Source organism: Patagioenas fasciata, chromosome 12 (assembly GCF_037038585.1).
Source record: "Patagioenas fasciata isolate bPatFas1 chromosome 12, bPatFas1.hap1, whole genome shotgun sequence".
Taxonomy (NCBI): Eukaryota; Metazoa; Chordata; class Aves; order Columbiformes; family Columbidae; genus Patagioenas; species Patagioenas fasciata.
In genome coordinates, this window is record NC_092531.1 from 4,255,242 (window position 1) to 4,271,336 (window position 16,095).

The 16,095-nt window shown below is 52.3% G+C and overlaps 1 protein-coding gene across 1 annotated transcript; it reads left to right on the top strand.

Annotated features, from left to right (window-relative positions):
* Positions 1–3,224: 3,224 nt before the first annotated feature.
* On the top strand, positions 3,225–4,139 carry LOC136113448 (olfactory receptor 14J1-like). The gene has a single exon (XM_065858621.2). The coding sequence runs from the start codon at positions 3,225–3,227 to the stop codon at positions 4,137–4,139; it is 915 nt and encodes a 304-aa protein (XP_065714693.2).
* The last annotated feature ends 11,956 nt before the right edge of the window (positions 4,140–16,095 follow it).

The window sequence follows — 16,095 nt, forward strand, 5'->3', positions numbered from 1 at the left end:
AGTGGGAAAGAGCTTGAGAAAGAAATAATGGCACAAAGAGCAGCTGGGGAGGTCCAGGCTGGACATGAGCAGCAAGGAATGTGACTGGAAGGGCAGTGCTGTGGTGGAGCAGGTCAGCAGAGGGAGTCTGCATCAGCCCAAGGCTTTGTGCTCCAAGGAACAGCTGGGGAGGATGCAGAGATCTCAGCAAAGGAAGGAAGATGCTCAGACAAGAGCAAGGTGGGGCAGCAGGGGGGATGTCTGCAGCCTGCAGGGAAAGAGGTGCAGGGGATGCCACAGCACAGGACAGGCTGTGGTGGAGATGAGCAAGGGATGTAAACGCCAAAAACCCCACCAGACATGAGCTCCTTCTCCCCTTGGCTATGGTTGTTGTGTCCACCTCTGAGGCCTGTGAGGAGACACCTTGTCCTTCCAGCACAGGGGCCTCATGGCCTCCTTGTCCCCAGCCAGGAACCTAGGAGGTGTAGGACCATAGTCCTGCCCTTGGCCTTGCACAGCCCCACATCACACTGTCCAGGAAGGGCCCTGGGCAACGTGGGAGGAACAGAATCAGACTTCCCAGGGCCGGGGGTCAGGGCTTGGCCCTTTGGCTAATGAAACACATCCAGGTTTACTGATCATCAGAGCCATCTTTACTTTTCTTTTCTGACCTTCAGTTTTCTTCTCTAACCGAACCTGGATATAGTTTCTCAGTAGGTTCCCTCAGTGGGACCCATTAACAGTACAAGAAACTTTGCAGTTTGAATCTGACTTTGTCTTCTTGAGAGTTTTCTTCAACTGCCCCTCAGGGTCTGATGTTCATGGACTCAGCACCAAACCCACCAGAGGAGTCATTAAAGCACCTTGGGCTGCTCCTGTGCTGCTGAGCTGGGCTGGGCTCCTGGGACAGAGGGAGCTCCTGGCAAGCGGCAGCGCTGCAGAGAGACAGCTCTGCCCAGGAGCAGCTCCTCTGCACACGCAGAAGGGCTGAGGGCTCTGCCTGGGGATCTCAGGGAGACAAGCAAGGCAGAGAGAGATTAAAGGTGGTCAGGATTGGGAGGATGACTGAGAGCTCACTGGAGGAGAAACCTTTGCAGCCCTTGCCATGGTAAGTCTCTGGGTGCAGGGCAATGCAGCTCCAGCTCCTGGAGGCATCTCCTAAAACTGGCGCAGGCACAGCTGGTGGGATCTGTAAGGATGGGGATCTTGTCAGGCACTGTTGAACAGCTGTGAAGCCGGGTGAGCACCCAGGGGTGCCCAGGGCTGTCCTGCAGAGCAGGGTCCCTGCACCCCAGGGCTGTGCCAGGGCAGGGACTCTGCTGCCTGCCAGGGTCAGCGCTCAGCCTACCTGGGGAGATAACAACAACAAGGTGGGAAGAAGCTGTGGCGTGAAGGAGCAAACCCTCTTGGGCAGGAAAGGTGCTCCTGCTGTGGAGAGGGTGCTGTGTGAGTCAGGGTTGCTCATATATTCATATCACCCCCAGCATTTTTCCAAGGGGATGCCTCAAGGAGAAGATCAATGCAAGGATTACCAGACAGATAACAAGGTTTCCTGAGCCTGCCTTTTCAACTTCCTCTCCCAAGTGGTGGGGGGTGCAGGAAAGGATAAAATTAAAATGAGCTCTCATGCTTAAACAAGTCACTGAGACTCCTGAACGGCAACTCTGAGTGATCAGTACATCTGCCAGAAGGCTCATAACATCCCTTCACCACCCCTCTGCCTGTGCACAGCACCTGCATCACCTTGGCTGGACCCCTCAGCCTAGTGTGACCTGTCCTGTTTTCCAACCTGCAAACCGGAAGATGCCCCCAGGCAGTGCCCTGTGAACAGGCAGGATCTGTAGGGCCAGGGGGAGGGCACAGAGGGTGGGATGGGGTCTGTGAGCACTGACAGGGAAGAGACATGGACAGGGAAACACCTCCCAGGGGGAGAATCTCCAGGCAACAGGGAAATGATCAGAAATGAGAGGAAACTAAACCCAGAACTGTTATGGGAGGGAGAATTCAGAAATGTCTGTATGATCCCCTGCAGTGCAGATCCCTCCTGTGAGCAGCCCCCTGGCCTCCTGTCCCACCCAGCAAAGCCTCTGCCCTCAGGGTTGGGGGCTCCAAGGCATGGAGCAGCTCCTGTGCAGCCAGAGCTCCAGTTCCTCTGCAGAGCACAGGGGCTGAGAGCAACTGCCCGGCAATGTTGGTGTCTGGGAGGTGGCTGCACAGCTGGGAAGGGTGACGCTGTCTGAGTGCCCAGCTGCCTCTGCCCTGGCCTCTCTCACACCCACCCTCACCGCATTGTCCTTCTTGCTCCCCTGCTCTGGGTCACTGCTGTTGGGATCTTGTTCTTGCTCTCAGGCTCTCTGGGGATGGGAGTTTCAGCTGCAGAGTCACAGCCGGATCTTGTGGGTCCTTTCCTGCAGGTTTGTCCATGGGAACATGTGTCCCAGCTTTGCTCTGCCCTGTGGGGCTGTGGGCAATGCAGTCTGTGGGGCTGGGGAATGAGCTGAGTCTCCCTGAATCAAATGCCATCTTGTCTGTCCCATTGAGGTTTTCTTCCAAGCTGTGAGCTTCTCTTCACAATGCAAACCTGTCCCACAGCATCTGTGTATGTATGAAAGCACCATAGAAAAGCACAGAGATGCTGCTCTCAGCAGTGCCTGGTGGCTTTTCAGGGTAACATGGGAGTGTGATCAGGCTCCATCTCAGAAAGGTGCCAGCCCAGGGCAGCTGGAGCAGGACAGAGGGACAGAGCAGCTGCCCTCACTCTGCACTGACCCACAGGCATCCTCTGGTCTCGCAGGACTCACTCTGTTCTCCCTGAGTGCAGCAGAAATGCTGAGAGTTTCTGACACCCAAGAACACTCCCCAGGGTGGGAGGGCAGAAGGAGCTGTAGAAACACCAAACCTCTCCAACTCAGTTTCTCAGGCCTGGGGGTACAGACGCTGACAGTCCCTTCTGCACCAGGAGCGGTTCCAGCTGACACAGCTGAACCCCAGGGCTGGCCCCTGCCCACCCAATCACACAGGGTCAGGCTGACTGCTCAAGAGCCCCTGGGCAGAGACCCTGCTCTTCATTGCACACTCATCAAGCACTGACGAGGGCTCCAGCCAGGACGTTCTCCTGGGAAAATAGAAGTGTCTCTTTGTGGGAGGGTCTGTGGGAAATGGCTTTGGTTTCTCCCAGAGAAGTCTCATCTAAACCATCACTGTCTTTTCCTCCTTGCACAGGTCCTCATGCCCACAGGCAGCAAATGTCCAACAGCAGCTCCATCACCCAGTTCCTCCTCCTGCCGTTCACAGACACACGGGAGCTGCAGCTCTTGCACTTCTGGCTCTTCCTGGGCATCTACCTGGCTGCCCTCCTGGGCAACGGCCTCATCATCACCACCATAACCTGTGACCAGCATCTCCACACCCCCATGTACTTCTTCCTGCTCAACCTCGCCCTCCTAGACCTGGGCTCCATCACCACCATTCTCCCCAAATCCATGGCCAGTTCCCTCCGGGACACCAGCACAATTTTATACACAGGATGTGTTGCCCAACTCTTTTTATATTCTTTCTGTGCTTCAGCAGAATATTTTCTTCTCACCATCATGTCCTACGACCGCTACGTTGCCATCTGCAAACCCCTGCACTACGGGACCCTCCTAGGCAGCAGAGCTTGTGTCCACATGGCAGCAGCTGCCTGGGCCACTGGGTTTCTCTATTCTCTGCTGCACACGGCCAATACATTTTCACTGCCACTGTGCAAGGGCAATGCCCTGGGCCAGTTCTTCTGTGAAATCCCCCAGATCCTCAAACTCTCCTGCTCACACTCCTACCTCAGGGAACTTAGGTTGCTTTTGGTTAGTGCCTGTTTATTTTCTATGTGTTTCATTTTTGTTGTGCTGTCCTATGTGCAGATCTTGAGGGCCGTGCTGAGGATCCCCTCTGAGCAGGGACGGCACAAAGCCTTTTCCACCTGCCTCCCTCACCTGGCCGTGGTCTCCCTGTTCCTCAGCACTGTCATGTTTGCCTACCTCAAGCCCCCCTCCATCTCCTCCCCATCCCTGGATCTGGTGGTGTCTGTTCTGTACTCGGTGGTGCCTCCAGCAGTGAACCCCCTCATCTACAGCATGAGGAACCAGGAGCTCAAGGATGCCCTGTGGAAACTCATATCGTAGTGTTTTCTGAAACAATCAACTGCCCATCTGCTTCTGCATAGGAGTTTTAAACTTACTTATTACAGGCTCAGCCGATCAACTGGATTTTCTGTTTTGGTGTGTTCGGTTTTTATTGTTATAATGTTTTCATCCTCTTTCCAATCCTCTGTCTGCTTTTCTTTTATAACCGCTGGCTGTATAAATGAGGAGTCATGCTCTCCTTTCGTTTAAACAAAATAAAGGTTCTTATAGTGACTTGTTTTTCACTGTGTCCCTCCTGCAAGGCTATTTTGGAGCTTCAGGGACAGTTCCTGTGTGCGTGGGTAGAAGGGAATAGAGTTCAGCATGGCAGCCCTGCCAGAGAGCACCAGTGTTTGTTCTTCCAGAGCTGTTCTGGTTCCACTCCCACACTCTCCTTCTCATCCCTTGTATTGGTGCAAGGCCTGAGTGCTCTGGCAGCTTGGTCCCCGTCCTGCTGTGTGTCAGTGCTGTGAGCGCAGGCAGGGACAGGCAATGGGCACTGCTGTGACAGAGCTGGACTCACAACAGCCTTTCCAGATAGAAAGGTGATCTCCTCGGGGCAGGGCCTGAAGGTTTAGGTCTTTTTAGAAACCTTCTCTCAAGAACATGCCCACAGAAGTGGCCACAGATGCAAACCCCAGGGTACAGCTGATCAGTGTGTGCGTGCAGGGCTGGCACACAGCAGTGTCCTCTCACAGCCAGGCCTCCTGCCAGAGACCTGCAGGACCAGCAGAGCAGGGGCTGGGCTGTGCCCCTGTGCACTGGACTCCCAGGGCAATCGTTATGGACTGGCCCCTGACAACCACCATTTCCAGCACTGGCCTCTCACCCCAGCTCAGAGTTCTTTGTCCCTCCATGGAATTACGCTGAATGAATAGGTCAGAGGTCCATGTTTGCATTGTACAGATGAGATGTGAGCATGCACATCATCTATGTGAGGCGATATGAACTCAAGTCAGTACAAACACCATCAGCTATTCCTTGTGGTTCTATGAAGGCCTGTGAGACAGAGTTTATTGAGGTCACATCGTGTTGGGACTAATATCCCATAGGAAACCACCAGAATGCAGCACTTGGATGTGCTTCCTTGAACCAATGTCCATTCCTGATGATGAGGGACATCAAAGATAAATGTAGAACATGGTGACACACCATAGGGCTGAGGTGCCTCCCATCCTTTGGGTATAGGAACAGGAGCGCAGAGAGATACTGTGACTCCTGCCTCTGTGTCAAAAAGGGAAAGTGTCTGTCCCTGAATATCTCAATGTGTTTTAAGAATCCATGAGGCCAGCTCAGATGTGGACACCTGACAGAACCCTGATATTTCTGTGTGTGACTCCAGGGACAAACCCCAGTGGCACAGTGAGATTCATATCAGCTCCCTTGGACAGGCTCATTGCAAGTGTCCCTGTTTGCTGTATCACCTTTACCATCTCCATCCCATGCTGTTCTACACAGTCCTACACCTGCCCCTCTTTCTTTCTGGGAAATTCTGATTGTGGTCTCAAAAGTGCCAGAGTAATCAGAGAGGATCAGAGGTTCCCTCAGAAAGGCAGAACATCAAACCCATCTTCAAGAATGGCAGGAAGGAGAACTGGGAGAATGACAGACTGGTCAGCCTACATCTGTCCCTGGGAGGGTGACGAGTCACATTCTCCTGCAGCCATGTCCAGGCAGTTGTAGGACAAGGAAGGGATTGCTGAACCCAAATGGGCAGGGAAAGAAAGGCACGTTGTGTACATGGAGTTTTGCAAGGCCCCAGACATGGTCTCCTGTGGTGGCCTTAGAGCAGCCTGGGGAGATCTGGGATAAAGATGTGGATGTTGTGATGGGTAGGAAGTTGGCTGGATGACCAAGCCCAAATATCATCAGTGGTACAAAGTCCTGTGTTTAGTCGGTTTCTAGTGGCATCCCTCAGTGATAAGTACTGGGGCCAACACTGTTGAATGTCTTTATTCTGCCCCTTCGTCGTGTCATGGAGCACATTTTCAGCTCCTTTGTGGATAATGCAAAGCTGGGCAGAGGCCTAGAACAACCTCACCTGGTGGACCCTGCCTTGAGCAGGAGAGTGAGACAAGATGATGTTCAGGGCTCTCTTCAAACCTGAGTTATTCTACGGTTCAATGAATCTTTACCTTGGAGAGGTGTCTGAAGACAGAAGATGTAGTCCTTACCAGTTAAAAGAATGAACTCTGCCTGCAATTGCTAACCTAAAATATGTAAATCCTCTCAGTTTTGGTCAGTCTGCTCCTCTAACAAAGGTAAAAGTGACTTTTAAAACACCTAATCAGAACCTGCAAAGAGTACTGTCTACTCTGGAGCCTGCACAATTAGTTGAGTCTTGTTTTAACATCTGTCTCAAGACTGTTACATAAAGGGTCCTTTAGCTGAACTTTGTTCCTCATATGCTCCTTATAATAGTAAAATACACATCACTAGGATGGGAGCCCCTGGCTCAGCCCGGGACCCTTCCTCAACAAGCATGGGTGGTGATAAAATTATTATGTAACCAATATGTCAATGTGTAAACACTTGGCTCTTTAGGACTGCTGGGAGGGTCTGAATGAAGGGATAATATTTGTATATAATAGATGTTCGTTCTCTATCTGTTGTGCTGTCTTTATTCCAGCATCCAGACTTGCAGAACTCTGTAATAAACAATATCTCATTTCTGGGTGTGGGATTGGCTTTGCACTTTGGGTAGCGAATTCACAAGTAGCAACCAGGAAAAAGGAAAATAACCAAAAAGTAAGAGAAGCATGGGAGGACATAGAGAAGCTGTCAACATTTCACCTTCCTGTAAAGAATGCTTCTCCTCTCAGATCTTTAGTAGGAAATAGATTTGATCAATTTGATAAAACAAGCATACTTTTATCTAGTCAGGTCATGAGTTATAAGGAGGGTGATGGATGGGTATGGGATTATGAGGTCACTTGTGTCTCTGACACTCATAACTGAGTTGGAGGACTTTGACTGTGAAGGGGACAGTGAGATCAGTTCTGTCTCTGGAGGTGACAGCGCAGAAAGAGGAATAGAGCTGGGAAGGTATCTCTGCCTGAGTACACACAGGTCCTACCCAGGAAGAGCCCTTGGAGACGGGTTGTCATGTCCATCCCACCTGAGAACATGAAGGGACAGCAGCAGGGACACGGTCGTGTCTATGAGAGAAGCTGAAAGGCCAGCAGCAATCCTGGGATTTAAAAGATCATGGTGAGGTTACTTGTCTTGCATCAAGTAAAAGACCTCAAGGAGCCTAATGGGTTGGGTTCCCTGCATGAAGGGAAGCTTATGAGATGGTTGAGCTTTCCTTGATAATAGGAAAAAGCAGAAGACGGGAAAAAAAGTCAGAAAGTGCAACTTGGAAGGTGAGGACTGGGTATCAGGAGGAAGGGCAGTGCTACGATGCAAAAGGTCACCCAGAGGGAGCTGGATCAGCCCATGTTTTGTGTTCCAAAGAGCAGCCAGTGAGGGTGCAGACACAGCAGTGAAGGTGCAGAAATGCTGGGGTGAGAGCAGGTGGGGAAGCCAGATGGGTGTTTTCTGTCTGCAGGGAAAGAGCCTGGAGGTCATGGCTTCTCCTTTCTGCTTCAGAAAGCAAACCAGGGGGTTTCTCAGCATCAGAGCTGAAGAGAAGACTCAAAGGAGACCTCATGGTGGCTACAGATTCCTCACGAGGGGAGAAGGAAGGGAAGGTACTGATCTCTTCACTCAGGGGACCAATGACAGAACCCAAGGGAAAGGAAGAGAGACGTGCCAGGGGAGGGTCAGTTGTACATGAGGAAAAGGTTCTTCACCCAGAGGTGCTGGACACTGAACAGGCTCCCAGGGAGGTGTCACGGCCCCAACCTGACAGTGTTCAAGAAGAGACTGGACAACGTCCTCAGACACACGGTGTGACCTGTGGGGTGTCCTGTGCAGGGACAGGAGTTGAACTCCATGATTCTGGTGGGTCCCTTCATGAGGTCCCAAACACCCTATTGGGCTTTGCTTCTGCCTTTCACTTCATTAGGGGTTTGTTCATTGTTTCTGTAGCTGCAGTTCAGGATCATGGCAGCAGAGGGCTCATTAACATCCAAAATGCTCTTACAAGCCAAGGCTCTGTGCAGCATTTTCCTAGAGGCTTTGAGTCTGGTGTGGATGACTAGAGAGATTTCAGGAAGAGCCAAACAGAGAGCATGTCCATAATAAAGATCAATAAAGCAGTACTTCTTCTATTTCCTTCCCCCCTCTCCCTCCGCCACATTTCCAGAAGAGTTGGTATCAGCAATCTCCAATTTTTATTGATCTGGAGCATTTACTGATGAAGACAAAACAATATGACTGTAAAGTGAGTACCTGATGCAGTACTTGAGACAGGAGACAGGCCAGAACAGCTCAAGAGGAATCATACTCCTCTGGACCAAGAGGTGGTTGTACCTGGGAATTTCAGGTGCCATAACACAGCGATATTTGTGTTCAGGGAGCTGGTCAAATGACCCATCTCCTGTTCTATAATGGTGTCTGAGTAACCCCTGTTTTGAGCCCCATCCACTGCTGGGTGTTCTCCAGACTCCCGCCTTCAGGAACAAAGTCGCAGGAGACCTTGCTACTCAAGGTGGAGGCAAAGAAGCCATGAAGAACCTCAGTCCTGTCTGATTCTACTCATATGAAGTTCAGCAGCAGGCCCATGATCGCCCTGTCTATTCTTTTTTTTTTTTTTTTTGTAAGGAAGCTGTATCAGCTCATCTTGCTGCCCTCAGCCTCCCCTTTAGGTATCAAGCCCAGGGCAACTTTGGCATCATCTCTGCATCTGTGACCAAGGTTTCTAAATTCCTCCTTAGCAGCTTCCCCTGCTTCCACCTCCTGTGTGCTGCCTTTGTGCCCTGGAGCTCCATCAGTTCAGAGGAGCAGCCTCACAAGATAAATGCTTCTTTTTATGGGTACTCGGAGGGATCATTCTTGTGCTTGGAGCAGCCTGTCCTATAAGGCTGATCAGATTTCCTGAGCTCCTTCACCCTCCATGACTTTACCACATCACCACCTCTACCTGTCATCCCCTAGTATGTCAAAGTCTTCTCCTCTGGAGCCCACCAGCCTGTGCTCTGCTGCTGTCCGTCCTTCCTCCCTCCCCTCTGGTGCCTGGGACCCCACTGTGTCCTGGTCACAACAGCCAAGGTGGACACTCATGTTCACATTCCTCACCATCTCTTCCTTCTTCGTTGGTACCAGATCCAGGTGAGCGTCACCCTTGATGGCCCATCAGGCAGCTCTTTTAAGCATTTGGCCCAAGATACTTTGGACTGTTGGCACCTGCAGCCAGTGACTGTCACGGCAATTACAGTTCCCCATAGGAACCTGCTCATTGACTGGAGACTTTCATGCGTTGCTGAAAGAAGATCTTTACAATTTCTTCGTCACGATCAATTATTTTGTAACATGCAACGCACTGTCACCCTGTGCTGGGTTTATGGTAAAGTCTTGGAATGGGGGGTGGGTGTGGCTATGCTACAGTTGTCGCCTTTCTGAGAAGACAACAGGAGACTGAGCAATGTCAGACAGCCGATTTCAGTTGGCTCCAAGATGGACCCACTCCTTGACAAATCTGAGCCACTCAGTGATGCTGGGAGCACCTCTGGGATATTGTATTTGAGAAAGGGTAAAAAATGCTGCACAAGAGCAGGTGGGAGAGAGGAGGGAGGAAATGTGAGAGAAAAGCACTGCAGACACCAAGGTCATATCCCATAACACCCAAGCAGGTCCCTCAGCAGGCCAAAGCTTGCTCTCCTGAAATCCTGCTCTTGGCCTTGTGATCACCTCCCAGGAGCCTCAGCTCCACTGTCCCCCGCCTGACTGTTCCATCCTGACCAACTCTTTCTGGTTTGTAAGTGTGAAGTCCCACAGGGCACCTCACCCCACTGACTCCTCAGTCACCCGTGTCAGGAAGATGTTGTCAATGAGCTCCAACCCCTCCTGGATGGCTGGTACCTTGCAGATACTGGGATATCTCAGGTCTGTCATGAGGACAGGGCCCTGGAAACATGAGGCTTCTTTCATTTGTCTGAAGGAGACCTCATCTAATTCCTCTTCATGACCAGTGAGTCAGTAGCTGATTTCCAGTCACCACAACACTGCCCATGTTGTTCTGCCCTCTCATGCTGACTCCTCAACCTTCAGCTGATATTGTCTGTCCCCAGGCAGAGCTCCACGCATCTGGTATGTACCCATCAGATAACTCTGAATATTGGCAAGATGAAGTGACCAGTGCTGTATCAGGGTGGGACAATAACCTCATCCATAAGGACAAAGCAGGACTTGACACGCTGAGCAGTGACCCTGAGGAGAAGGGCCTGGGCACTCCAAGGTCCCCACACCAGCCCGTGGTGCACGCTCACCATGAACAAGGCAACTGCACACGGGGCTGCATGAGGAGGAGCGTGGGGACCCAGACACTTGGAGTTCTCATCCCATTCGGTTCAGCACTGGTGTGACCCCACACACACGGGGGTGTGCCAGTGTGCGGCTTCCCGGTTTGGAGAAACAGGGAGGAACTGGAGAGTACAGGGCTCTGCCAAGGCAGGTTCAGCACCTCGTGCACATGGTGTGGGATGCTGAGGGACCTGGGCTGCTTTGGGCCAGTAGTGCTGGTGAGGCTGCAGCACTGTAGGAGTAGCTTGAAGAGTGGTTTCAGAGGTGGTGGAGGTTTTCTTTGTAGTGGGAAAGAGCATGAGAAAGAAATAATGGCCCAAAGTGCAGCTGGGAAGGTCCAGGCTGGATATGAGCAGGAAGGAATGTGACTGGAAGGGCAGTGCTGTGGTGCAGCAGGTCAGCAGAGGGAGTCTGCATCAGCCCAAGGCTTTGTGCTTCAAGGAACAGCTGGGGAGGATGCAGAGAGCTCAGCCAAGGAAGGAAGACGCTCAGACAAGAGCAAGGTGGGGCAGCAGGGGGGATGTCTGCAGCCTGCAGGGAAAGAGGTGCAGGGGATGCCCCAGCACAGGACAGGCTGTGGTGGAGATGGTCACGGGACGTAAAGAGGCTGGAAGCCCCAGCAGACATGAGCTCCTTCTCCCCTTGGCTATGGCTGTTGTCTGCACCTCTGATGCCTGTGAGGAGACACCTTGTCCTTCCAGCACAGGGGCCTCATGGCCTCCTTGTCCCCAGCCAGGAACCTGGGAGCTATGGGATTGTATTCCTGCCCTTGGCCTTGCACAGCCCCACATCATACTGTCCAGGAAGGGCCATGGGCAACGTGGGAGGGACAGGATCTGCCTTCCCAGGGCTGAGAGTCTGGGCTTGGCCCTTTGGTTAATGAAACAAATTCAGGTTTACTCAGCATCAGAGCCACCTTTCACTTGCTTACCCTTTGTTCTGCTTCAAGTTTTCTGTCCCAGCTGCCCTGGGGATGGTTTCTCAGTTGTGTCCCTCAGTGGGATTCATTAATATTACAAGAAACTTTGAAGTTTAGATCTGAGTTTGAATTCTTCAACTTGTCCTCAGGGTCGGAGGTTCATGGACTCTGCACCAAAGCCACCAGAGGGGTCATTAAAGCACCTGGGGCTGCTCCTGTGCTGCTGAGCTGGGCTGGGCTCCTAGGACAGAGGGAGCTCATGGCAAGCGGCAGCGCTGCAGAGAGACAGCTCTGCCCAGGAGCAGCTCCTCTGCACAGCGCAGCAGGGCTGAGGGCTCTGCCTGCAGCACCGAGGGCACAGGAGCCAGGCAGAGAGAGGGAAATGCAGTCTGCGTGGGAGGATGCTGAGAGATCGCTGGAAATGAAATCCTCTCAGATCTGAAGCCTGTGGCTGCAGGGCATTGCATCTGCAAATCATGTTAGGACGTCAGAAAGCTGTCACATCGCAGAGCCTGCGAGAGATGTGAGTAGAACTCTCAGAGATTCTCTGATGCAGAGGAGAGGATGTACTGCAGAGTAGGGATTGCCTTCTGCACTGTCAGAGGGACAAGACGTGAATGCTGTGTTCTCCCAAGGATGGTTGTGGGGTGTAAATGTAAATGTGCAGGCAGGGGTGCCCAGGGCTGTCCTGTAGAGCAGGGTCCCTGCACCCCAGGGCTGTGCCAGGGCAGGGACTCTGCCGCCTGCCAGGGTCAGCGCTCAGGCTACCTGGGATCTCCCCCACGGTGCTGTGGGGAGAAGCTGTGGGTGGAAGAAGCAAACCCTATCAGGGCAGGAAAGGTGCTTCTGCTGTGGAGAGGGTGCGGTGTGGGTCAGCACTACTCACAGGTCCAGATCACCCCCAACATTTTTCCAAGGGGATGCCTCAAGGACAAGATCAATGCGAGAATTACCAGACAGATAAGATCTTTCCTGCGCCTGTCTTTTCAGTTTCCTATCCCATGGGGTGGGGGATGCAGGAAAGGATAAAATGAAAATGTGCTCTCAGGCTTAAACAAGTCACTGAGACTCCTGAACTGCAACTCTGAGTGATCAGTACATCTGCCAGAAGGCTCATAACATCCCTTCACCACCCCTCTGCCTGTTCACAGCACCTGCATCACCTTTGCTGGACCCATCAGCCTTAGTCTGACCTGTCCTGTTTTCCAGCCTGCAAACAGGAAGATGCCCCCAGGCAGTGCCCTGTGAACAGGCAGGATCTGTAGGGCCAGGGGGAGGGCACAGAGGGTGGGATGGGGTCTGTGAGCACTGACAGGGAAGAGACATGGACAGGGAAACACCTCCCAGGGGGAGAATCTCCAGGCAGCAGGGAAATGATCAGAAATGAGAGGAAACTAAACCCAGAATTGTTATGGGAGGGAGAAGAGAGAAAAGTCCCTGTGATCCCCTGCAGTGCAGATCCCTCCTGTGAGCAGCCCCCTGGCCTCCTGTCCCACCCAGCAAAGCCTCTGCCCTCAGGGCCGGGGGCTCCAAGGCACGAAGCAGCTCCTGTGCAGCCAGAGCTCCAGTTCCTCTGCAGAGCACAGGGGCTGAGAGCAGCTGCCCGGCAATGTTGGTGTCTGGGAGGTGGCTGCACAGCTGGGAAGGGTGACGCTGTCTGAGTGCCCGGCTGCCTCTGCCCTGGCCTCTCTCACACCCACCCTCACCGCATTGTCCTTCTTGCTCCCCTGCTCTGGGTCACTGCTGTTGGGATCTTGTTCTTGCTCTCAGGCTCTCTGGGGATGGCAGTTTCAGCTGCAGAGTCACAGCCTGATCTTGTGGGTCCTTTCCTGCAGGTGTGTCCATGGGAACACGTGTCCCAGCTTTGCTCTGACCTGTGGGGCTGTGTGCACTGCGGTCTGTGGGGCTGGGGAATGAGCTGAGTCTCCCTTAATCAAACGTCATCATTAGGACACTTGGATATCTCCTGAGGGTTTCCTTCCAAGCTCTGAACTCCCCTCCAGGATGCCAACCTCTCCAACAGCATCTGTGTGTTATCTGAAAGTCCCATGGAGAAGTGCAGAGATGCTGTGACAGATAAAACTGCTGTTGGGTTTGTGAAACAAGCTGTGTGTGTCCTGGGCTAAACGTGGGGTGCTGAGACCTTAGGAAAGGCTATGACATGTCCTTGTTCTATATGAGAAAGCTGAACCGCAGGACTATCCCCTGTCTCCTGTTCCATTGATCTCCTGCTGCAGAGCAGGGCTGACTCCTCGGCAGCCAGCGAGCACAGGCCCTGCTCCTCACGGCACCTCCAGCCAGCACCACCCAGGGCTCAGACACGGAGCTGGAGGAAGGTCTGGAAAACAACAACGGGGTGTGGAACAGTAGGAGTCTATGTAATGGCTTTGATATTACTCAGACAAATCTACCCTATTTTGTCACTGTCTTTACTTCTTGTGACAGTGCCCTATGTCCAGCGTGCAAATGTCCAACAGCAGCTCCATCACCCAGTTCCTTCTCCTGCCGTTCACAGACACACAGGAGCTGCAGCTCTTGCATTTCTGGCTCTTCCTGGGCATCTACCTGGCTGCCCTCCTGGGCAACGGCCTCATCATCACCACCATAGCCTGGGACCAGCACCTCCACACCCCCATGTACTTCTTCCTGCTCAACCTCTCCCTCCTTGACCTGGGCTCCATCTCCACTACTGTACCCAAGTCCATGGCCAATTCCCTCTGGGACACCAGGGCCATTTCCTACACAGGATGTGCTGCCCAACTCTTTTTTCTCTTGTTCTGTGCTGCAGCAGAATTTTTTCTCCTCACTGTCATGTCCTACGACCGCTACGTTGCCATCTGCAAACCCCTGCACTACGGGACCCTCCTGGGCAGCGGAGCTTGTGTCCACATGGCTGCAGCTGCCTGGGCCACTGGGTTTCTCAGTGCTCTGCTGCACACGGTCAATACATTTTCACTTCCACTGTGCAAGGGCAATGCCCTGGGCCAGTTCTTCTGTGAAATCCCCCAGATCCTCAAGCTCTCCTGCTCACACTCCTACCTCAGGGAACTTGGACTTCTCATGTTTAGTTGTTTTTTTTTTGAGGGATGTTTTGTGTTCATTGTGGTGTCCTATGTGCAGATCTTCAGGGCCGTGCTGAGGATCCCCTCTGAGCAGGGACGGCACAAAGCCTTTTCCACCTGCCTCCCTCACCTGGCCGTGGTCTCCCTGTTTGTCAGCACTGCCATGTTTGCCCACCTGAAACCCCCCTCCATCTCCTCCCCCATTCTGGATCTGCTGGTGTCTGTTCTATACTCGTTGATACCTCCAACATTGAACCCTCTCATCTACAGCATGAGGAACAAGGAGCTCAAGGATGCCCTGAGGAAACTAATGGCGGGATGCATTTAAAAAATAATAAAGTTTTCATCATCTTCTCTTTAATGGATAACAGTTTTAATGGACCTTATTAGAGGCCCAGATCTGTGTGTGTGTGTGGTGTTAGTGGTTATTTTTTAATAAATCCTTTTATATTTTTCATCCCCTTTCTAAATCACTGTCTGCTTTTCCTTCTCAACCCACTGGCTGTATAAATATGGAGCCATGCTCTCTGTGTATTTAAATGAAATAAAGGGCTCTGCAGTGATATTTTTCTCTGATATTGTTCCTCCAAGGCTTTTCTGGAGCTGCAGGGACAGTTACTGTGCGTGGGAGAAGGGTGAAAAATGTCCACCACAGCAGCCCTGCCAGGGAGCACCAGAGGATGGTCTTCCAGAGCTGTTCTGGTTTCACTTCCACACTCTCCTTCACATCCCTTGTGTTGGTGCAAGGCCTGAGTGCTCTGGCAGCTTGGTCCCCGTCCTGCTGTGTGTCAGTGCTGTGAGCGCAGGCAGGGACAGGCAATGGGCACTGTTGTGACAGAGCTGGTCTTTGTAGAAGTACTTCTATAAAGAACAGTGATCTTCTTAGGGCAGTGTCAGAAGACTTAAGTCTTCCTGAAGTTTCTGTCAAGAACATGCCCACAAAAGTGGCCACAGATGAAACACCAGTGTACATCTGAACAGTGTGTGTGTGCAGTGCTGGCACACAGCAGTGTCCTCTCACAGCCAGGCCTCCTGCCAGAGACCTGCAGGACCAGCAGAGCAGGGGCTGGGCTGTGCCCCTGTGCACTGGACTCCCAGGCCAATCGTCATGGGCTGGCCCCTCACAACCACCATTTCCAGCACTGGCCTCTCACCCCAGCTCAGAGTTCTTTGTCCCTCCATGGAATTACACTGAATGAATAGGTCAGAGGTCTATGTTTGCATCGTACACATGAGATGCGAGCATGCACATCATGTACATGAGGCGATATGAACCCAAGTCACTACAAACACCATCAGCTATTCCTTGTGGTTCCATGAAGGCCTGTGAGACAGATTTTATTGAGGTCAACATCATGTTGGGACTAATATGTCATAGTCAACCACCAGAATGCAGCACTTGGATGTGCTTCCTGGAGCCAATGTCCATTCCTGATGATGAGGGACATCAAAGATAAATGTAGAACATGGGGACACACCATAGGGCTGAGGTGCCTCTCATCCTTTGGGTATAGGAGCAGGAGCGCAGAGAGATACTGTGACTCCTGCCTTTGTGTGTAAAAGGAAAAGT

Bases quoted from the DNA above. Each gene is read 5' to 3' on its own strand.
- LOC136113448 (XM_065858621.2), top strand. From the start codon at position 3,225: ATGTCCAACAGCAGCTCCATCACCCAGTTCCTCCTCCTGCCGTTCACA.